The sequence below is a fragment of the Leucoraja erinacea genome, chromosome 19, assembly GCF_028641065.1.
Source record: "Leucoraja erinacea ecotype New England chromosome 19, Leri_hhj_1, whole genome shotgun sequence".
Taxonomy (NCBI): Eukaryota; Metazoa; Chordata; class Chondrichthyes; order Rajiformes; family Rajidae; genus Leucoraja; species Leucoraja erinaceus.
Genome location: NC_073395.1, coordinates 10365488 through 10390434, shown reverse-complemented (window position 1 = coordinate 10390434; position 24947 = coordinate 10365488). Strand labels below are relative to the sequence as shown.

The 24947-nt window shown below is 41.6% G+C and overlaps 1 protein-coding gene across 1 annotated transcript in view; it reads left to right on the top strand.

The window, feature by feature from the left end:
- Positions 1–19294, top strand: part of LOC129706202 (ataxin-7-like protein 1) — a 161844-nt gene extending 142550 nt beyond the window's left edge. The window contains 2 exon segments of the mRNA XM_055650261.1: positions 10622–10699; positions 14584–19294. Of these exon segments, the coding sequence (XP_055506236.1) occupies positions 10622–10699; positions 14584–14601 (96 nt within the window). The 3' untranslated portion in view covers positions 14602–19294.
- The last annotated feature ends 5653 nt before the right edge of the window (positions 19295–24947 follow it).

Below are 24947 nucleotides of genomic sequence, written 5' to 3'. Positions count from 1 at the left end.
TCTTTGTTATGAACCAGCATCTGCAGTTCCTTTCCACACACTAAATTAATTTAATTGGTTTTGGGTAATGGGACGTGCCGAGATTATGAAAGCTGTTATCAAAATGAAAGCTTCTTTATCTTCAGCGGAGGTTAGGGACATATGTAAATCCCCAGTTGGAACTGAGTTGTGGAGAAGATAGACAAAATTACAGGAAAGGAATATTACCTTAATATTCATTACGTTCTTAATTTGAAAAGTCAATGGACACATTAATTTCTGGGGATCAAAATTGGTTTAATGGCATAGAGGCGCTTAATATATATTTTAGTGCAATAATGCTGTTGGTTTGTAATTTCCTGTTGAGAACCAGCCACCTCATATTTCACTTGGGAAGCTGACAACCCAGTGGTATGTTTTGATTTCTCTAATTTCAAGTAAGCCCTGCATTTCCACTCTCTCTCCACTCTCTCTCCGCTCCTTCCTCACGCAAGTTGGCCTGCCAGTTCCACTGTTCACAACCATATATCCCTTCATTATCACCTCTTCCACAGCCAACAGTGGACTATTGTAGGCTCCACCTTTCCTTGGTTATCATTGCCGGCTCTGATTTGTTCTGTACCTTTTCATACTTCTAGCTTCCCCTCCCCCCTGACTCTCAGTCTGAAGAAGGGTTTTGACTCAAAACATCACCTATTCCTTATTAAAAACAACTCCATAGTTGTGCAAGAGGTGGGTGCTGGTGTTCCGTTGACGAGATAGGCTTAGGGTTGATCAGACTTCGCCCTTCTTCAGACTCATCCCGGCCCAAAACGTCACCCATCCATGTTGTTCTGCAATGCTGCCTAACCCGCTGAGTTACTCCAGCACTTTGTGGGCTTGTTTTAAGGTTGAGTAGGTTGACTGAAACACCTTATGAAAGTAGCTGTTCCTGAACTTGGTGGTGTTGGTCTTAAACCAACGAATGTTGGGGGAGAGAATGAATGAATACTTTGTTGTCACACCCATGGTATACAATGAGTCGCCACATAAAGATACTCATCGTTAATATGTTCCCATCAAAAGCAAGTCCCTACTTTCTTTCTTCTAAATATTACACTCTATGTATGAAGTTTGTATATGACAGGAAGGAGCCTCGCTGTTATGGGTGATAACGATTGTTCCCGACTATCAAGATTCAGTGCGTTGTTATTCTGTCTGCCTCCCTCCCATCCCCAAAATGCAGCAAAAGTACTCGTAAATTCCTGAAACGAGCGGAGAAGGAGATCTGCAGAATGAATGCGGGGATCGGGAGGTGGCCGGTCACGGCTTGGAACTCGGGCAGAGTAGATGAGGGCATTGTTACCTTTTGCGTCCTGTGCAGAAATTGCAAATTGGCCAGACAGAAATGTCTGAGAGTGGGCTCAACCAGGGAGATCTCGAAAGAACTGCCAACAACCGAGTGAGGTGGAGGACATTTGTCAATGGCTTATGCTCCCTGGAGGAGCAAAAGGGCTTAAGGAAAAGAAGAAGAAGAGGAAGTACAAAGGTGTTGTGTCACTGTAAGAACCAGGTTAATGTGAAACAAGATGGACACAAAATGCTGGAGTAACTCAGTGGGACAGGCAGCATCTCTGGAGAGAAGGAATGGGTGACGTTTCAGGTCGAGACCCTTCTTCAGTCTGTCTCTGGAATGTTTCCTACACAATGTGAAACAACCCAGGATTATCTGTTATCATATTTCACTTCAGAAAAATTATATCCCATTGTAAAAAACTAGAAAACCTCCCCAGCATTTATGCAGTTGAGATTCTGGGCATATGTTCTCGAAAGGTACTTCGAGGTGATATAAGGGTGCCTTTACATATTACTGTTTCTAGGCAGGAAAACACATCAGGTGCTCTATCCTCTGTCTTGCTATTTCTCAAAATAACTTCCATTTGTAGATGACCTCCTCGTAATTTAGAAAATTGAGAGTTAACCTGGAGGGGACTTTTAAAATGATGACATCGTTTGATAGAGTCACTGTGAAGAGGTCTGCATTTTTGCATCCTATTATTGCAAGAGAGTCATTTATAAAGCCAGTTAGAGATTCTCATTGTCCAGAAAGTGGTTAGAATGCCAAACTTGGCAACGAGTGGGTTAGTTGCAGACAAAAGTGTGGATTCATCTGATGGGGGAAACTGGAAAATTAGATCAGGGGGAAATGAATAGAAGGATGTGCCAGTGGGAGTATGTGGTGACTTGCGTAAAGCCTGAACCAGCAAAGTTCAAGAGGGATTCAATTGCATCTTTCTGTGCCTTAAACTCAATGTCATTCTGTTTTAGCTCAGAAACCACACTTTGAATGCTGTAGGCTGATTGGCTTGGTAAATGTAAAAATTCTCCCTCGTGGGTGTAGGACCCAATCAGCCCACGAACCAGTACGTCTTTGGTGTGTGGGGTGAAAACCGGAGCACCCGGAGAAAACCCACGCTGGTCACGGGGAGAAAGCACAAACTTCGTACAGACAGCACTAGTAGTCAGGATCGAACCTGGGTCTCTGGCGCTGTAAGGCAGCAACTCCACTGCTGCGCCACCGTGCCGCACAGTAGTTTGTGAAGGGTTAACCACATATGTCCACAACAATTGAGGATCACCTGTTCTACACTCTCCTTGCAAAATGTGCACTGGTTCATCAGTAGCAACAGGTGTTACTGATCCAATTTAATCATATTTTTAATCATCTTTGTGACAGATGTCAGCTTTCGGGTTGGAAGCTGATTTAGAAATTGCTGCACCAAAATAGTAAGATAAAACGAGAACTTACCAGTTCGAAGTTTGATCGTTATTTTATGAGGAGTACGTTGAGGGAATACGTGAAGAACCCCGCCAGGACTCGTGTGTGTCATTCTTCAAAGCAGCGGTGTGAAATCACAGATAACTGTAATGACTGAACATAGTAAGATTAGAGAAGAAAATATCAGTTGAGTATATGATCAAGGGTGGGAGCGGAGGGCATGTATTCCCTTAACGTACTCATAAAATAACGATCAAACTTCGAACTGGTAAGTTCTCGTTTAATCTTACTATTTTACTTCGGAGTCACGTGAATGACTACGTGAAGATTTCAAAGCTCTGTGATTTCATGCCGTGGAAACGAGTCCATGCATCACATCTGCCTTAATTGACTGTGGGAGGAATTGTGTTAACATGTTTAGACATGAATCCAACATTGAAATCCATGATAAATTGTTAACAACAAATTATAGCCCCTATTTATGGGGTGAAATTATATTACAGAACTTAAAATTGGCTCGACAAAGTTCCAGTTTAACTACTGGTTTGTGGTAGAATAGTTGGAACATTTTCCCCTGATCCATCCTGCTGTCTCGAGGATTTGGTTCATTGGTACATCCAACTCCATAGCTGCCGATGTAGTTGCAGCCCTGGTGGAATAAGATTTGAATATGTTAGTATCCACCCCAGCTGTTGTTAAAACCTGTTTCAGCCATCTGGAAATAGTTTGAACCGACACTTTTTTGTGGGTTTGTTTGTGGCTGATTAGTAGTGCCATCTCATAGCCTCAGAAGTTTTTGGTGTTCTCCATATAGAACAATAATTGTCTTATTATACAGAGACGATATCTGTAGGGTAATCCCTAAATTCTATTTTGAGGCCTGATGATCCCAGTCTGTTCTGTTTGACTAATTCGTAATATGAAACGTTATATTCCTGTTGAAGAAGTCATATAGTCCAGCCTTAACTTATGTACGACTGTACCCTTAGTGCCGTGACCAAAGCCATCAGCATGACTGTTTTGTGCGTCAGTCTTTGCAGGGACAGAGCTGTTGCTGGAGACCAATTCCTTAGCAACGTTAGGGCAATACTCATATCCCATTTAGAGAGTACCTGGTTCTTGGGGGATAGATATTAAAAATTCCCCTCATAAGTTTGGTTACCAGGGGTGAGTCCCAACAGAATGACGCTCTGATCCTCGCCATAGATATGTTGATAGGGCACTTCTGGCGCAGTTAATGGCACTGTAACTGAGCCCCTCATCATAATGGAGGCCTGCCAGGAATTCGAGAACAGACGTTATGTTCATCAAACTGTAGGTGATGTTGTTTCTGTGACAATATATCTCCCATTTCCTGATGTATACCAGATATAGTTTTTGGTGGACTGTCAGTGGCCCGCTGAGATAATGTTCAATGTTCGGTACGCCAGTCCCAGTTGCAGTAGAGGTTTCTTTAGACTCAACAAATTGATAGGTTTGTTGTTTTTGACATGGATGGGTTCCCCTGTTACGGGATGAACCAATAATCTGGTTGTTTGAGGATGGTGATGCATGGTTAAAACCCATGTTGAGTATCACAGGAAACCATGGTTAAGTAGGCCAATCGGCACTACCAATTAACAGACGCTGAGTCTTGTTGTATTTTTCGTAATACCCGACTGATGATGCAGAAAAGGAGAGAATGCATAGATAAACAATTGTCCCATCAATGCAGTGAAAAGCATCTGTCCCTGCTGTCCCAGGGTCTGGTTCCCAAGAAACAGTTTGGTAACTGGTGATTAAGTCTTATTTTATTGAATTTGCGTGACCTGATGTCTGTCACTGAATTTTGGGTTACCTGGTAGGTAAGTAGCTGATATTCCAATATTTCTCTGGATACACCATTACCAAATTGTATTAGTCAGTTTGTCACTCTGTAGTCTAACACGCTGGTGATTTATCCCAGAGCAGTATGACTTTAGGCCATAGAACGCACCCCACATTTCCAGGTAGTTTATGCCCAGTGTCTGTGATAATGATGCCTCCTGTGCCTTTCATCTACCTCCACAGATGGAGATGGAAATTGGTAGTACCCCAACCAAGCGCACTGGCATCAGTTTGTAGCACCACTAAGGGTTTGCTGATAACGATAGGGTTGGAACAATGCCGAATGTTATCCCTCCACCATTTTAATTCCATAAGCTTTGATTGGTGGCTTATTGGTCTGTCGAAATGACCAGTATTAACTTTGAGTGTTTGTATTTTGCCCTTTGTAGATTTTTGATAATACAAAGGTCCAAATTGTGTGGCTGGAAAGGCAGACACTATATGCCAATTATACTTGCTACCAATCTGATAGACGGTTCACTGATGTCAGTGGGGTTGTTGCAGGCCTCAGTTAAGACTGTAGCCTTGTCCTTTGGTAAAGTCACCGACATGTGAGCTGTCAATAGTGAACCCCAAATAATCCATTATGATGATAACCCCAGTTTTCACCCAATTGTATGGTGGCTGTTACAGCTAGTTAGGCCAACTCCAAAGTTATGCCCACAATTAGTATGATCATATGATTATGTATTTGGTAGAGCTCTATACTGCCAGAGCTGTTTCATCCAGTTGAATTTTTTTAAATAACGTTTGTGATCATTCCGTGTAGGCACTAAATAGTAAGCATCTTTTAGGTCGATGCTAGCCATGGAGTAGCCTTTGGAAATCAGTCCTTTAGCAGTTACCAGTTCCCATTTTGTACTGAATATATGTAATCCAGCCAATCGTGTTGGGTTTACCCATTACCCCTTTTGCACAATTCAATGGTATATCCCTGGATACTGCTTAGGATATAAGTGTCTGTAGTTAATATACACCATGTATCCAAAAGAGTGTAATCTCCCACCAATGTGTGTATTATCCACTCTTCTTATAATTTGTAAGGGACCAGACCCACCTACCTCCATTGTTACCAGTAGAAGTTTGCTTCTTCTGTGTGGTCTTCGTGGAGGTTGAGGCGCTGGTGTCTGGGTTTGTTTTTGGGTTGGGGGTTTGCGCATCTTCCAGAAAGGCCGGTTTGGGCTATGGTCTAAAAGACCGCTGTCCTGTATGCCCGGCCATTGAGCTTTCACCAGCTTCTCTTGTTCTGCTGGTGGGTGCATAAGGGTGCTGTCTTTGGCTGTAGGAGATCCTTAATGTTGTCGCCTTTATGAGCCCCAGGGCTTTCCTAAGTCCTGCTCCGACATGTTTCCAGATGCAGTTTCCAATACTGGTCCCAAGTATTTTTGCAGTGGTGTCCATCGTGGTCTGGCTGTATGTATTTGGACACCATGACCAGTAGATTTTACCTTCCTGCACCCCCTGCACACTTGTAGTTTTGTTCGTCAAAACCCCTCTTCAGGGTCAGCCCAGAATTGACCCCCCAGTACTCCCCTCTGATGAGGGAGATGCACTGTTCAGCCCTACAAGAGATGCTGCTGTGGGTTTTACATAGTGCCCACAGTGACTAGACTCCATCTCCCGGAGCCTGTCATGTTGGAGCTCGGCTCCATAAGCCGCTCCAACCGGCTACAGCGCTCACGGTCTCTGGCCGCCCAAAGTCGGACTCATCAGTCCTCGACTTTTTGGTTTTCTTCTTGCCTTCCCGCCCAGACGCAGTGTTTAATCTGGCCGGTGTGGGGGCGAAGACGGGCACAGCTGTTCCCTTACGGGTGATTCCTGTGCCACCTGCCGTTGTTTGAACAGCTCTCCATGTTTCCCCACCTGTGAAACAGTATGGGGAGAATAAAGACCGCAGTTTCACTTACCTGCAGGTCCAGGTTTAAACTGTCGCTACGGGGGAACGTCGTTCCACCCCGCCTCCTGCCGTTTTGACTTGTCAAAGTCGACGGCCCTATTCTGAATAGTCTCCCGCCCGGTCGTGGTGTTCTGGCCGGCGCGTGACCAAAAGTCGGCACAGCTGATCCCTTGTGCCTTCAGCTGCTGCTGGCTCCCGCAACTTCGCGGTCCTCCCCAGCCAGCTTCACTCGCAGCACTTGTGGACACTATTTTGTCCAGATTCCCCCCCCCCCCCGTGTAAAAACAGCGCGGGGACAAACACTACCGCAGAGTAAATCACTTACCTGCAGGTCGCGGTTTCAAACTTACCGCTGCGGGGGAACGCTCCACCCCGTCTGTCATTTCGCAAGCGTGAAAGCGATATGACACGCATGCGTCCTGGCGGGGTCCTTCACGTAGTCACTCACGTGACTCCGAAGTAAAATACCATGGACATTGGATTGGCAACTTATCCAGTCGTAGATTGACAGAGCAAACATTTCCATAAATCTGAAATATGTTACAGATCCAGTTTCTAAACTCAGTTATTTCTCTCCGATAGACCTCTTTTTATTTATTTTCACGACATTACTGCCTTTCCCGAACCCTTTGATTATGATTGCGGTAATATCATTAATGGTTTTTTTCTGAAATAATCACTGCTGGCACCATGCACTGTAACGGACGACTGAACACAGATAGTATTCTGTCTTGTGACTAATTTATCAAGCGGTGAATGAAGAGTCGGTGAATGTTGCCACAGCTATGACAACTTGCACTAATCCTGCTTAGCAGCACCCAATCTGTAGTTTACTATGTCTTAGTAAAGTTCTGAACATGTCTTAGTTCTGGACAGAGACGATTAACAAGGTTTAAACAGTGCTGGAGTAACTCAGTGGGTCATGGAGCATCTCTGGAGGACGTTGAAAGATGACGATTCGGGTTGAGAATTCAGCAAGAAAGGGTCGATTTGCAGGCATGGGATGGGTTGCAGCATTACGAGTTTTAAACTAGTTAGGGGTTAAGGTAACAAGGATCTGGGCAGGCCAGCATGGAGATGACCAAAGTCGAGATTTAGGAGAAATGTGGGGATGAGGTAAAAATAACATTACGTGATTGAGGGAAAAAAATGTTTAAATGGTTTGGTGAACTCGGGAAATTAAAAATCTCAGATGTAATTTCTTGCCATATATCAGGAAATATTTTATCCAGCTCATTCATGATCTGCCATTGATGGCAGGCTAAGAAGAATGACATTGGTTAGCAAATCAATTTGCGGACAAAAAGAGATAGATTGCTGTCGGTTGAACTCATACCTATGGATAATGTAGGACACAAAGTGCTGGAGAAACGCAGTGGTCAGGCAGCATTCCTGGAGAACATGGATACATTTGTGTTATTGAGAGGAAAGAATAAACATGTATCGATCAAGGATGGGATTGTGCGTCTTCCTAAATTTAAATGCCGGTGTGCAGAGAAAAACAAGAGCATTGCTTGAGTTAAACTGGCTTTGCTGGAATGTGTATGATTGGAGTCCAAGGAACCACAAAGGAAGTGCGGTGGAGGAGGTTACATTTGTCAAACATCATAGCAGTGGCATGGTCACAATCTCAAAGAATGCTGCATATATTTTGGAAGAGATCTGTCTTGGTGCTGTGGCTTGTTGTTGTGCAAGAATGCCAGGGGTCAGTGAGTTGAAGTGAACAGCGACTGCACTGAGACAGACGCATTGCCTCATCACGATAAAAAAAAAAATGTTAACATATTTTGTGTTTTATTTTTCTCTTGCACTTGAAATTCTGGGAGCAGAAAAATATCAATTGGTTGAGGAATGACCATTCAGCTCACTAACTTTGTGCCTTCCATAGATCATATAGAGAGCATCTGACCCTGACCAATGGTACAGCACAATTTATTTAATTTCTTAGTGAGGTGCCACACACATGCATGTTGTAAGAAGATTAGGGTCAATAAAATATTTATTTGATTCCTTAAGGTAATTTGCAAACTGGCAGCATTTTAATCGAATAGGTTACAATCATAATCTTTAGGTGACATTTAGATGTTTAGTTTAATTTAGAGATACAGTGCGGTACAGGCCCTTCGGCCCACCGAGTCCGCACCGACCAGCAATCTCCGCATAGTAGCACTATCCTACGCACACTAGGGACAATTTACATTTTTTATACCAAGCCAATTAACCTACAAACCTGTATGTCTTTGGAGTGTGGGAGGAAACCGAAGATCTCGGAGAAAACCCACGCAGGTCACTGGGAGAACGTGCAAACTCCATACAGACTAGCACCCGTAGTCAGGATCGAACCCGGGACTCTGGCTCTGTCAGGGCAGTAACTCGACCGCTACTCCAACCCGCCGCCCTTTACGAAGTTACAAACCCTCAGCAATCTTCTGGCTGCATGGCAACAATGCCACAGCAGATCACAACAGAACTCCACTGGTCTATTTTAAGGCAAGAAACCATTATCTGCTGATTTTCATTGCTAAGCAGATTTGCAATTGGCTCCAAGCACGCCATTATTTCCATGTACTTTAAAATATCCACATGCAGACATTTTATCAAAATAACCTTTTTTTCATCCCTTGTGAATTGTACAAAGTTTGTGAAGCATGACTTTCTATATTTACATCCAAACATTAGCATTGGCCTTTGCCTGAGATCCCCATTGTTATCAGCCTGCAGGCTATTCAGTTCACTCCATATAACACCAAGAAACTGCAGAAAGACTTGGATGGAGTAAGAATTATTGGACCAGACAATGCTTGTTTGTAGTCCTTGCACTCCCGGAATGAATTGCACTTTCAGCTAAGTTGTTCTAAAACGGCTGCAATGCTGGCATTCACCCATAATGGAAGATAGTAACAATGTGCAGGAAGGAACTGCAGATGCTGGTTTACACCGAAGATAGACACAGAATGCTGGAGTAATTCAGCGGGTTGCGCAGCATCTCTGGAGAGAAAGAATAGGTGGCATTTTGGGTCGAGACCCTTCTCTCAGTCAGGATTTATCTTAGACTCGGATAAATAAATGTGAAACAATCATACATTAATTGTCCATAAATTTCACAAAATTTGGCAATTTTGTGAATGAAAGACCTTGTTTCTTAAACATTGCAATGTTTCTTTAGTTTCTTTAACATTTTGATAGTACCTGCCTCAAAATAAAAATAATATTTAAAAAATAAATTAAGAAAAATGTAGACAAGTGCATGGATAGGATAGGATATTGTGGGATATATGGGCCAAACATAGACAGGTGGGACTACTGTAGATGGGACATCTTGGTCATTGTGGGCAAGTTGGACCGAAGGGCCTGTTTCCATGCTGTATGACTCTAATCAATAAACAAGACATTAGTGCTAAAATATAATCAGAAAAAAAACATGTCAGTCCAATGGTAATGCAGGAGGTGGACTATAATGTCCCCTTGTCGAGATAGGAATAGATTTGAGCAGGTTGGTTCAACATCTTAATACATAGAAATGTAGCTGTTCTGGACCACCTGCCTGTGTTGGTAGTAGTGAGAAGAGCGTATGGCCCAGATACTGGTGATCCTTGATGATAAATGCTGCCTTCTTGAGGCAATGCCACATGTAGATGCTTTTGATGGAAGGGACGGCTGTGTGAACTGGACTGTATCCACCACACTCTGCTGCAGCCTCTTGCGTTCCTTGAAATTGCCATGCCAGGCCAAGATGCAACCTCTGAAGCACATCTGTAAACGTTTGTTGCAGTATTCAGAGATATACTGAAGCTCTTTAAACTTCTAATAGAGGCACTGGCACGCCTTTGTCGTGCTTACATATATGTGCTGAGCGCAAGACAGGTCATCTGAGATGTTAACACGACAATTCAATGAAGTCTGACATTTAAAGTAAATCATTTTTAAGATGCTGAATGGAAACTAACATCGTTAACATTGAATAATTATTTAGAAAAGATAAAATTTCACGTGATTAGAATGATTTAATGTTGCTAGATGGTTATATTTTCAGGATGCTGGATTTCCTTCTGCCACCAAGTAGTATCTTTTGGAAATGTTCATGTTATGTGATCTTCATTTTCTTTTGATCTTTTCTGTAGATTGGGAAAAGCGGCAGTACACTTTTATCACAGTCCAGTCCATCAACCACCACCAACTCCGCACATGGTAACAGACAAGTAGGTAACAAGCTGTTTTCATCACTTAACATGGCTCCTGTGGAGCTGCAGTTCATTTGAGTGACCTTTTGATGGCAGGATTGGTTTATAATTAACTCTTTTGCGTGTAGTCACTGGGAGGAAACAAGAGTTTCGGTTTCAATCCAAATCCTGTTCACTCGCTGAACTCCAGCAGTTGTCACCGGCAACATAACTGCATTTTCATCTGACATTAAGAGCTGTGTGACTGCCTGAGAATGCTTTAGGGGCGGGGACAATGGTAACGATTAATAAACATTTAGACAGGTACATAGATGGGAAAGGTGCAGATATATATGAGCCAAATGCAAGCATATGGGACTAGCTCAGTTATAAATCCAGGTTGGTATTGATGAATGGGGCCAAAGGGCCTGTTTCTATGCTTCACGGCAAAGATTGCAGTAGGATCTGGATCGATTGGCCAGGTGGGTCATTGTCCAGTTGGAAGGCGGACCTACAATACAATACAATACAATACAATTTATTTGTCACTTGAACCTCATAGAGGCTCAAGTGAAATGTTGTTTCTGCAGTCATAAAAAAGACCCAAGACACAACACAGTTTACACAGACATCCATCACAGCACATCTCCTCCTCGCTGTGATGGAAGGCAAAAAAAAACTTATCTCTCCCCTGCACTTCCCTCTCCCCCCGATGTCAGAGTCAAAGTCAGAGCCCAAGTCAGAGCCCCCGGCTATCGACAACAATTGTCACGCGGCCATTAACGCCGCGCCGGGTGGTGCAAGGCCACGCTCCGGGTCTTGTTGTCGGAGCCCCGGGGCGGGCGCTAGCAAAGTCCCGCTTTGCCCCAGTCTGAGGTCCTGAATGCTCTGGAGCAGGATTTCATCAAGGATCTCTCTGTACTTTGCTCCGTTCATCTTTACCTCGATCCTGACTAGTCTCCCAGTTCCTGCCACTGAAAAACATCCCCACAGCATGATGCTGCCACCACCATGCTGTGGGGATGTTTTTCACCATAGATATGGTATTGTTCAGGTGATGAGCGGTGCCTGGTTTCCTCCAGACGTGACATTCAAGAGTTCAATCTTGGTTTCATCAGACCAGAGAATCTTGTTTAGGTACCTTTTGGCAAACTCCAAGCGGGCTGTCGTGCCTTTTGCTGAGGAGTGGCTTCCGTCTAGCCACTGTACCATAAAGGCCTGATTGGTGGAGTGCTGCAGATATAGTTGTCCTTCTCGAAGTTTCTTCCATCCGCACAGAGGAACTCTGGAGTTCTGTCAGAGTGACAAACAGGTTCTTGGTCACCTCCGTGATGAATGCTCTTCTCCCCCGATTGCTCAGTTTGGCCGGGCGGCCAGCTCTATAGTTCCAAAGTTCTTCCATTTAAGAATGACGGAGGCCACTGTGCTCTTCAGGACCGGCAATGCTGCAGAAATTGTTTTATATACCCTTTCCCAGATCTGTGTCTCGACACAACCCTGTCTCAGAGGTCTATGGACAATTCCTTCGTCTTCATGGCTTGGTTTTTTTGCTCTGACATGCACTATCAACTGTGGACCTTATATAGGCAGGTGTGTGCCTTTCCAAATCATGTACAATCAATTTAATTTACTACTTGTGGACTCCAATCAAGTTGTAGAAACATCTCAAGGATAATCAATGGAAACAGGATGCACCGAAGCTCAATTTTGAGAGTCACAGCAAAGGGTCTGAATACTTTATGTAAATGTGATATTTCAGTTATTTCTTTTTAATTACTTTGCAAATATTTCTAAACACCTGTTTTTGCTTTTATATTATGAGGCATTGTGTGTAGATTGATGATTTAAGAAAAATAATTTAATCCATTTTAGAATAAGACTGTGGCGTAACAAAATGTGATAAAAGTGAATACTTTCTGAATGCACTGTGAGTTATTGAATCAAAAACATCGGGGACGCCAAGCTGTCTCTGCTCTCTGTGGTTTGAATGCCAGATATGTGAATGACTGAATTTTATTACTGGAACATGTAAGAATTCATTCCTTTTGAACTTAGCCCCAATGCCCTTTGTCACTTTCTTTTAGTTACCTGGTTACAAACTTTAGCAGATAACTTTGCAGATTTCTTCTGATTTCTTCTGGGGTTTTTTTAAACGAACTACCCAGAATTAAATTCGAGGAATCAATAACCCAACCATGCATTCAGAATTTGGAGGACACAGGTTTACTCTCTTGGCGAGGTCTGTTTATTGTCCTAAATTGAATAATCTCTTCTGAGGCAGAGTTGCACAAGTGCCTGTCATGCATTTCAGCAGAGAACAAGAGTGACAATGAGAGAGTTGGAAGTTATGAAACTAACCATAGGACTGTAATGGTTGACCTATTTGAGGGCAGCTAATCCTGCATTATTTTTTTTTTTTAAATGTTGGATTTGGTCGAATCTGCTGCAACTGGGAATTTGTTCAATTGCAAGCTCCTGTTTGAACTCCATCTGGTCTGTCACCAGCAATCCATTCTCTCCCAGAACAATGGGTTTCTATAGGGAGAGCATGATTCATCTACCTGGAGTCGTGTTCAGTGTTAATAATTCATGTTGCAAAACAAAACATGTGTTAGAGCAGCAATTGATGAAGTGCACTATAATGGCACACTGACACTTAGAGAGACTTTAGATTTACAACAGGGAAACAGGCCCTTCGGCCCACCGAGTCCGTTCTGACCAGCGATCATCCTGTAGACTAGCACAATCCCACACACTAGGGACAGGTAACAATTCTATGAAAGCCAATTAATCCACAAACCTGTACGTCTTTGGAGTGCAGGAGGAAACCATAGCACCCCAATAGAAAACCCACGCGGCCACAGGAAGAGCGTACAAACTCCACACAGACAGCACCTGTAGTCAGGATGGGACCAGGGTCTCTGGGCAACTCTACCACTGCACCATTGTGCCACTCTTTACACCCTGCCTCAATAGAAATGGTGAACGCTGACATGAATCACAGATATATTCATTTGAAAGGGTGTAACTTTGAATGCATTGAGGGAAGTTGGGAATGAAGCAGACATGGAGCATATTTATTGTGCCCATTAATTACAAAGTAGCAGTGATGATAATGAACATACGAGCCTGGCTGACTTGGAAGGTCGTTGTTCATCCTACTGTCTATAAATATGTTTGCTAAGTCTTATGATTTGACTGCACAGTCTGAGGATGTTGTTTTACTTGGGGGCAGCCATAGATTTGATATGTTCTGGTTCAGATGGTTTTCTGTTGAGGATGTAGCTCATTGGTCGATCTTTGACCCACTGTTATGCCAATTCAATTGTTATTTCATCTTAATGTTATCACTCTCGCTTTCTCTGACCAAACTTTCTGTATGAGGAGAGAGGAAACATTACTCCTGCACTCTTTGCAGCATCATTCATTCATTCAAAATTTACTTACTCAAAATACTTTAAAGTAGATCAAATTCTTGTCTTTCACTAAGCTTTACAGATCTACAAAATATCCTTAAATATCATCTACAAATCAGGGCTAGCTTTTTAACTACTGATACGGCAACGAAACACATTATAGCTAATTTTAATGTAAATGTTAATAATTTTAAATCTACTACTGCTACATGCAAGAAGCTCTCATCTTATACAGCTTAATTGTATTGTGGACGGTCAGGCAGCATCTGTGGAGGGAATGGACAGTTGAAGTTTTGAGTCGGGACCTTTCTTCAGCCTGAAAAAGGCCAAGACCCAAAACATGGTCTGTTCATTCCTCCACATATGCTGCCTGATCCCCTAAATGTTGTCTGTACATTCCCTTCAAATATGCTGCCTGACAAGCTGAGTTTCCCCTTTTGTTTTTTGCTCATACTTCCAGCATCTTTGTTTGTTTGTCTTAATTGTACTTTTGCTTTTTTTTTGCAGCCAAAAATCCAGCAGTGAACACCATTTTTTGCGGGAAAGTAGTTTTGAAAAGCTTCAGTCGTTGAATGAGGCTCTGGTACTCGCCTTCGACTGCATAAAAGGACTGCGCTGATGAGACACAAACCTCTGCTCTGAAGACGTGAAGAATGCCTCCATCTCAGCCAATACCTCCGAGCGGCCTTTTACCCCCCCCCCCTTCCTCCCCCCCTCCCCCATTCTTCTAGCAATGCTGGCTGAATGAGATGTGGTGATTTACTGACCAGAGAGATTCCTGTATCACTTGTCCTTCTGGTGGTGGTCTCGGGGTGCCCAGTAACGCAATACACCGGATTCCATAAAAGCCAGGATAATCATGATTATCCCCTCCCCTTCGAAGATAATTAATATAAATCATGATCTAAATCAGTCTGACATATCCACAAAGATAAAATGTATCAAAGCATATTTTTACCTGGAATTTTTTTAAATTCTCGACAATTGGCAGATTTTATGGAATCCAACGTGATTACACTGATTTGTATTCCTATAGTTTTTATATAAATGATATATGCTTTCATTAAAACGTTGTTTTAGCAACATGGTGGATTTTCGCTGTGTTGGGGTATTGAAGAAAACAAAAGTCTCAGATTAGTTTTACCGGCTCTGATGTTTTACAATGGCATTTATAATTCCATTCCTGTGTAGACTCTTTCGCTACCAGAAAACAAACAAACAACTTTTCAAATGCAATTTTTCTTTGCCAAGGGAAAATTTGTTTTTGCTAATTGGCAAGAGTTGGATATTTGAGAGAACCTTTTTAAGCTGAAAGGCAAATGACAGAAACTGGATTGTCACCAGCTTTGTATTAAAAGGTGTAATGAAACAGCGGAGTTTTCTAGCAAGATAATGTATTGAGTGAAGATGCAGAGGGACGAGAGGGGATAAGTGGAAAGGAGAAGCATAGGAAGTGTTAATGATGTCTTATTATTCAGTGTTAAAAGTGCACTTATTTTGTGACGGATTCTTCCCAATTAGAAAAGAACAGGCAGGGATTAGAGTAAACATGGATTTTCCTCTAATAAGAATGGATTTTTATGGTTTTAATAGTGGTATAGTAAAAGTGAAATCTGTTCTGTGTAATAAACTAAAGCTGGTGTGCAGAGACTGTTAAAATGAAGTTACAGCACAGAGAACTATTTTTCTTAAGCTAATCACCATCCATGCAGTTAAGAGGTTGTTCCTTTAATTGTTAGTGTTAATTTTCATTAATTTATGATTTATCATTTTATTAATGCTCTAACTGGCCAGGATAGGTTCAGAAATAGAATTTAGGAATGTCAAAAGTTGCGTGTTTATATATTTTTTAAATGAATTTGGATTGAATTTTTGCTATGTACATTTTGTTAGACTGAAGATTGTGTACATATCCGTTGTTATTTTTGCACAAATGTTTTGTCATGATTAGCTTAGGAGCTTTTAAGTATTTTAATTTTTTCTAATTTATTGTGGGTTGTTATAAGACTACAGGGGGTGGGAAGTGAATTCCCAGTAATTAGAATAATTTTATATATAAATATATTAAAAAATAATGCTGAAGTCTGTCACAAATACAAACTTTCCTTTTAAAACTGACTGTGCTTGTCAGGAACTGCTACTGGGTAGTGAGATGCAAGGAGAAGTCCGTGACTGAAGGGGACGGTCTGGTAATTAGAACAAGAGTCAATAGTTGCCCACATTGTGGGCCTTGGTATTGTATATTGTACCAGTACAAATCATGGACACAATGCATAAACCTGTCAGCCATAAAGAGACAGCAGATTACTGTATGCCTTCTTTTGTATTGATGTAACAATTGTATATAAAGCTGATCAAAAATTTGTAGAAAATAGTTTATACAGCATTATTATATTATTGCTGAATCTCAGTGAATTCTTGGGGAAAAAAGTTTTTCTATTTACACCTTATTTTTTTGTTACACTGTTGACCCATGGCATTCTGACAAAACTCTGTGGGTTTTGCAATGCTGGTCAGTCATGGGTGTGTTAATACTGCTGTTGCACAGATAAAACTTTGCACCTGCCTCATTGTGCTTTCCTACTGCAGATTTAAATTCCACCCCCCCCCCCCCCCCCCCCCCATTCCCCATTTGAAGATATCAAAAGCATGCAAAAATCTTCATCTGTGCCATACCGTGACTGTTCTTTTCCTGTAAAAAATGTTATACACTACACATTTTCAATTTGCTTTGTGCAATTTTCCATCACCTACCCTCCAGCAGTACGATTGTGTTCATTCCATGCCTCCCTTCATCTTTGTGGTATTGTTAACAGAATGGTGTCTAGAATAGCTGTAAATAGTTAATTCAATGGCGTATAAATTGAACAAACTTTGTTTCTGAATGACACTGCCATAGTTCCACCCCCAGGTTGGAGATATTCTCTAGTGAGGGATGTTTTTTTTGTTTCGTTTTGTAACAGGCTTTGTAAATAAAAAAATAATTTATATGTTTCTAAGAAGTACACTTTCCTGCTGCATCTTTACTACAATTCATGGACTTCCTTCAATTGTTAGAAAATTGAATTTTGAAACCACGTGACTAAAATGTTTTCTCAGCCAGCTAAGTGAAGATCACAGTGGCACAGCAGTAGAGGGTGCGGTCTTACAGTCCAGAGACCCCGGTTCAATCCTGACAATGGGTGCTGTCTGTACGCAGTTTATATGTTCTCCCCGTGACCACGTGGGTTTTCTCCGGGTGCTCTGGTTTCCTACCACATTCCAAAGACGTAGAGGTTTGTAGGTTATTTGGCTTTGGTAAAAATTGTAAATTGTCCCTAGTGTGTAGGATAGTGCTAGTGTACAGGCATCGCTGTTCGGCACGGACTCAGAGTGCCGAATGGTCTGTTTCCATGATGTATCTCCAAACTAAACTAAACTAAATCAAGTCAGCAACTGAAGATGATGACATTTTGTTTTCATTTTGTCTCAATTCATTGTTGCGGAATTTGGATGCAAAATTTAAGGTTGGTCGCATGTCGTAATGCTATTTTCAGGAGGTAACATCCCATGGTTGAGCCTCACTTCATTCACAAGCCAGGCGTGTGTTCCCAAATTTTCCCAGTAGTTCATAATCAATGTTCATAGGTGTGTTAGTGATCAATGTTTCAACATTGAAATCCTAGTTGGCTTACACATATTAGTGAACAGAGTTTGGAATAAGATTGAAATTAAAATTTGAGCATAGCTCATTTCAATCTTACCAAAAAGCTAATCGAGTTTTGGGGAGTCTCTCGCCCAGAGTAGGGGAATCAAGAACTAGAGAACATAGGTTTAAGGTGAGGGGGGGGGGAAGATTTAATAGGAATCTGAAGGGTAATCTTTTCAGGCAAAGGGTGATAGGTGTATGGAATGAGCTGCCGGAGGAGGTGGTTGAGGCAGGTACAATCGCAGCCTTTAAGAAACATTTAGTCAGGTACATGGATAGGACAGGTTTAGAGGGATATGGGCCAAATGCAGGCAGGTGGGACTAGTGTAGATGGGACATGTTGGCCGGTGTGGGCAAGTTGGGCTGAAAGGCCTGTTTCCACGCTGTATGACTCTATGACAAGTTGACAGCATAACTTGTGTCTGTCAGCTCCACAACAAAAAGCAGGTAATAATCGTAAGCTTGTTGTGCCTTGACATCTAGGGACTTCAACAATCTCTCTTTAGCAAGAGGAAACTTCAGATCATTGTAAGACGTCTCCATCCTTATGTCATTTGACAATCGTATCATCTTATTCTGAATCCTTGTTGATATGCGTGCTGTGCTGTGCATGGTTTGATGCCAAACTTAGATTGCTGGCCCGAAGTGACCAGGGTTTGGAAATGGAGCTGAAACAGAATCCTGATGATGGTGTCCGGAGATTACGTGCCAGTGACGTTCGTTGGAGGTTATATTGATTTCCACTTTGAAAGTTTTCTGGCCAGGTCTTTAAAAATTTAATGTATAATATTTGTGCGGTTAACTCACTTGACAGTATGTCACCTCCGAAGGGTCACAAGTGCATTCCACTGCAATAAACAGTGCTTTTTGCTGTATTATACAAGAGTGAATCTCTCTCTCTCTCTCTCTCAAATAATTTAATGGTCATTCCAAACAAGCAGTAATAAAATGATTCTTAGCTGTATCAGCTTATAAAATAACTTTTTTACTCAATCCTACCATATGATTTTAAATATATATAATACCCAAATTGACTGTTTATGTTTCTCTAATGTACAGTTCCCTCCATAATGATTGGGACAAAGACCCATCATTTATTTATTTGCCTCTGTACTCCACAATTTGGGAATTTTTATAGAAAAGATCACATGTGGTTAAAGTGCACATTGTCAGATTTTATTAAAGGCCATTTTTATACATGTTGGTTTCACCATGTAGAAATTACAGCTGTGTTTATACATAGTCCCCCCCATTTCTGGGCACCATAATGCTCGGGACACATGGCTTCACAGGTGTTTATAATTACTCAGGTGTGTTTAATTGCCTCCTTCATGCAGGTATAAGAGAGCTCTCAGCAGCCAGTCTTTCCATCACCTTTGGAAACGTTTATTGCTGTTTATCAACGTGAGGACCAAAGTTGTGCCAATGAAAGTCAAAGAAGCCATTGTGAGACTGAGAAACAAGAATAAAACTGTTAGAGACATCAGCCAAACCTCAGCCTTACCAAAATCGACAGTTTTGAACATCATTTAGAAGAAAGCGAGCACTGGTGAGCTTATTAATCTCAAAGGGACTGGCAGGCCAACGAAGAACTCCACAGCTGATGACAGAAGAATTCTCTCTATAATAAAGAAAAATCCCCAAACACTTGTCCAACAGATGGGAAACACTCTTCAGGAGTCAGGTGTGGATTTGTCAATGACAACTGTCCGCAGAAGACTTCATGAACAGAAATACAGAAGCTACACTGGATGATGCAAACCACTGGTTAGCTGCAAAAATAGGATGACCAGGTTACAGTTTGCCAAGAAGTACTTAAAAGGGCAACCACAGTTCTGGAAAAAGGTCTTGTGGACAGATGGGACGACGATTAACTTATATCAGAGTGATGACAAGAGCAAAGTATGGAGGAGAGAAGGAACTGCCCAAGATCCAAAGCATACCACCTCATCTGTAAAACACGGTGGTGGGGATGTTATGGCCTGGGCATGTATGGCTGCTGAAGGTACTGGCACACTTATCTTCATTGATGATACAACTGCTGATGGTAGTAGCATAATGAATTCTGAAGTGTATAGACACATCCTATCTGCTCAAGTTCAAACAAATTGTTTAAAACTCATTGGCTGGCGGTTCATTCTATAGCAAGACAATGATCCCAAACATATTGCTGAAGCAACAAAGGAGTTTTTCAGCTAAAAAATGGTAAATTCTTGAGTGGCCAAGTCAATCACCCAATCTTAACCCAATTGGTGTCTGAAGAAGGGTCTCGACCCGAAACGTCACCTATTCTTTCGCTCCATAGATGCTGCCTCGCCCGCTGAGTTTCTCCAGCATTTTTGTCTACCTTAACCCAATTGAGCATACCTTTTATATCCTGAAGAGAAAACTGAAGCGGAGGAGACTAGCCCCCAAAACAAGCAAAAGCTAAAGATGGCTGCAATAAAGGCCTGGCAGAACATCACCAGCAACTGGTGATGTCCATGAATCACAGACTTCAAGCAGTCATCGCATGCAAAGGATATGCAACAAAATACTAAACATGACTACTTTCATTTACATGATATTGCTGTGTCCCAGACATTATGGTGCCCTGAAATGGGGGGACTATGTAGAAACACTGTTGTAATTTCTACATGGTGAAACCAAAATGTATAAAAATGGCATTTATTAAAATCTGACAACGTGCAATTTAACCACATGTGATTTTTTTTTCTATTACAAATCCCAAATTGTGGAGTACAGAGGCAAATAAATAAATGATGGGTCTTTGTCCCAAACATTATGTAGGGCACTGTATATATATATATGTATGTATAAGTGTGTGTGTATCTACAATATACACATGTATGTGTGTGTATATATACATATATATATATATATATATATATATATACACACACACATATATATATATGTATATATATATATATATATACACATATATATGTGTGTGTGTATATGTATGTGTATATATATGTATGTATATATATGTATGTATGTGTATATATATATATATATATATATGTGTGTATATATATATATATATATATGTGTATATATATATATATATGTGTGTATATATATATGTGTGTATATATATATATGTGTATATATATATATATATGTGTGTGTATATATGTATATATATTATAGGGAGAGAGACAGACAAACATTAAATCTGGGAACCATGTTCATAGATGTGACCTTTTTCTCCAGCTTATGTGGCTTGCATTGAAAATGTCCAGAATTAAGATACACCTTCCTTCTGGATTTGAGTGAGGCTGATGGGTAACAGATATTCATATTTCATTTGTGAACTTTATATCAATAGTCCTGTGCTTGAGCCAATTCCCGAGGTGCTGCTCAACGCAGCATTGTTGTTTCAGTTTGCAAACTGGATTACACTTTCCTTGTAGATAACTTGTTGATGCCATCGTGCCGACTCCCTTCTGTTGATCTATTTTAATAAGCCAAGATGGTGAAAGGAAATCTACAGAGTCCACTGGCTGAAGGAGATCACCCAGGTGACGGAGCACAGTGATGTTTCCAGATCAAGGACGGAGCCCTTTCACAAATGTAAGTTCAAGAAGAAATTTTGGAACTGATATCCATACAAAAACCACATTTCAGATATGAGGATAATTTAGTATTTGGCATCATCAAATCCATCTTTCCTTTTTTTAATGTATAATTTAACATCTTCAATCTAACTTTGAACACTTTCCCTGCGCAAGTTTGGAAGGCCAGACGTTAGTTGCATGTCAGTTATCTTTAGAAGTTAACCAAGTATAAATGTTCCATATACCCTTTCACACAAAGGGTGGCGGGTGTATGGAACAAGCTGCCAAAGGAGGTAGTTGAGACGGACTATTCCAACGTTTAAGAAACAATTAGACAGGTAAACGGTTAAGACAAGTTTGGAGGGATATGGTTCAAATGCAGGCAGGTGGGATTAGTGTAGCTGGGACGTGTGGGGCAGTTGGGCCGAAGGGCCTGTATCCACATCATATCACTCTATGACTATATGCCACACATTAATAGATTATGAATTCCCCATCACCCTTAAAGTAGCAGAAAAGCAGTTTGGAGCCCAGGGATGCTACAATATGCATTAATGAACAATAATCATCCCTTGGTTTTGTCGAACACACTGAGAATCACATGGGAACCTTGCCATATGCTCTCCATCCCAAAACCCAAATTCAGCTAGAATACCATTGTGTGCGATATTTCTTTAATTCACTCACAAAACATATTTTGAGAATGAATCAAACCACAAGAGAATAAAATGCATTTTTAGAACTGATTTTCTACAGGGTCGTGCTCATTGCAAAGTAAAATAATATATGGACATGTTAAACCAAGTAGATGTGAACGAGTCAGGAATGTTTATTGGTCATAGACACAAAGCTCGAGTAATTCAGCGGGACAGGCAGCATCTCTGGAGAAAAGGGATGGGGAATTATTGGTCATCTGCACAGGCTATGAACCTGAACAATGGGATTCTTCCTTGTTGCAATTTTACCGGCACATTAGATGCAGCAACAATAAATATATATTCATTTAATTAAACTGAGTAAACTAGACCATGATGGTGAAGAAAAAATAAAGTACCTAGAGCAGTCATTTCTACATCACAAGGAAATAGGTTTAAATAAGTAGCATACTTCATGTCTTCGGATGGAATCCAGAGATCCAAGTTAGTGGATATCATATGGTGAAATTATCACACAATATCACGATCTCTTGGACCCCAAAATCTAATGAACACTTCCCCTGAATCGAATTGTAATTATCCAGTATACTTAAACACAATTGTGAAGTGTTGCAAAAGATTGCAGAGCTGAGGGTAATGGGGGGCGAGTTGGGCCGAAGGGCCTCTTTTCACGCTGCATATGTGTCCTGTTGTGTCATTTTTATTTTACCATTTTCTGTTCTCTTGGGGTGTCGGGTAGATAAGGAAACGTGAGGTGGCCACACCACAGACGCCAGTCTCACCAGTCCCATTATTTCCCTCTATGTCCCTGTACTATGTCCCATGTCCCATCTGAATCTTTTCCCCATTAATCTGCATTATAGGGCAATTTACGTAGCCCACTAACTCACCAGCCCACTGTGAACGCCACACGATGGCCACGGTCAGGACCCACCCTGCAACCCTGGCGCTGAGGCAGCAACACAGACTAGTGCACTCTTTCCCCCACTTTAGTCCTGTTGCTAATTTCACCATTTGTATTCCTTCGTTATTACCTCGTCCCCATTAGACCATTGTGGGCTCCACCTTTCCCGAGTCATCGATGCAGGCTCTGCTTTGTCCTGTACCTTCCCATACCTCTAGTTTCCCCCTCCCTGACTCTCAGCCTGAAGAAGAGTCTCGACCCGAAACGTCACCTATTTTTTTTTCTCCAGAGATCCTGCCGGACCAGTTGAATTTCTCCAGTATTTTGTGTCTATCATCGGTGTAAAACAGCATTTGCACTTCCTTCTTACTTGCACTCGTGTGCAGCATTTACATCTGTGGCCCCCCCCCCCCCCCCCCCCAACGCAAGGTGATGAGATACAATAAGCTCCGAACACTTGGAAATCTGAAGAAATTCTGAACAAAACTGTTTCGACGTTATTGAAAAAAGTTTATTTTAGTCCTTAGAGATGCAGCGTGGAAACAGGCCATTCAGCCCGTCGAGTCCGCGCCGACCAGCGATCACCCCATACACTAACACTATCTTACACACTTTTTTTTATTTAACCAAAACTTACAAACCTGCTCGTCTTTGGAGTGTGGGAGGGAACTGGAGCACCCGGAGAAAATCTGGGCATAGTTTTAAGATGAGAGGGGTAAAGATTAAAGATGTGCAAGGCATGTTTTTGGTAAGTACCTGGAACACTGCTGCCTGTAACAGTGATGGTTTCAGGGGCTTTTAGAAAGACACGTGAATATGAAGGGATACGGATCATTTGCAAGGGGTTGGTTACATTTTAAAATCAAATCCTAGTTGGAAAAGGGCTGTGGAAAGTCAAAACGGGTAAGTCCGCGGATGAATAGCAGTCAACATGTGGTCTGGAGACAATTTAATTGTGATCGGGGTGAAGTTTGCTTTTAGTTGCCACTGTAATATGAAGGAATTTATAAAGAATGGGCTTATTTAATGATAGTTATAAATTACCAGGCCACCCTTTAAATATTTATCAAACGTTCTCGCCATCAACTGAAGGGTTGGGAACCTTTAGATTTAAGCTTGTAGCTTTCTGGTACAGTAATTAGAAACACCTTTCAACACTTGGTGTGTTTAGTGAATATTAATGATGCTCTCAAAAAGGACTATACAAACTTTGAACAAAAGCCGGAGACGAAAGACAATGAAGGCAATAAAACTGTCATTGGATCTCAAGATTGCCATACCGTTGGAGACGCTTCAAGAGACTGCGGAGAAGGTTTAAAGGAACCCCACTTGGCAACTTGCGGAGAGGTTGAACGAGGTAGCTTTACCAACCAAATCATTGCCACAAAGCACGATGTAGGTCATGGAAATCATGTTGCTTCTGCAATGACCCATCAACATTGTGTCTCCGTGGCAAGCTGCCCACTTACTGAGGCACACAATAGATCCACATGTTGACTTTATTCACTGTAAACCGTTCACCAAACACAATTGTAAATTGCAGATTTAATTTCCAATAATTCAGATCGAAATTTTGGAATCCGCAAAGAGGCCAAGACAAGTGAATGTTGTGGCTGATTACTATCCGAGCTGAAAGATGAGGCTTTTTTTGGAATAAAAGTGACAAAAAGAAACAGGGAGTCTCATTGTCTGTAACTCGTTTTCACCGAGCCCACGGCTAGCAATGGCCTGTTTCCTTTATCATCATTACCTTTTTGCATTTCTTTCATTCATTTGTTCTATATCTCTCAACATCACCGTCCACATCTCGTTTCCCTTTCCCCTGACTCTCAGTCTGAAGAAGGGTCTCGACACGAAACGTCACCTATTCCTTTTCTCCAGAGATGCTGCCTGACGCACTGAGTTACTCCAGCTTGTGTCTTCCTTCGGTGTAAACCAGCATTTGCAGTTCAATCCTACACTGCGTTATATACTCATGTACTGTACCCCCCTACCCCCCCGTCCCCCGCCACAGTTAATAGGTAAGATCTAGTGGAGTATATTTCAACAGTTTTTCCAGT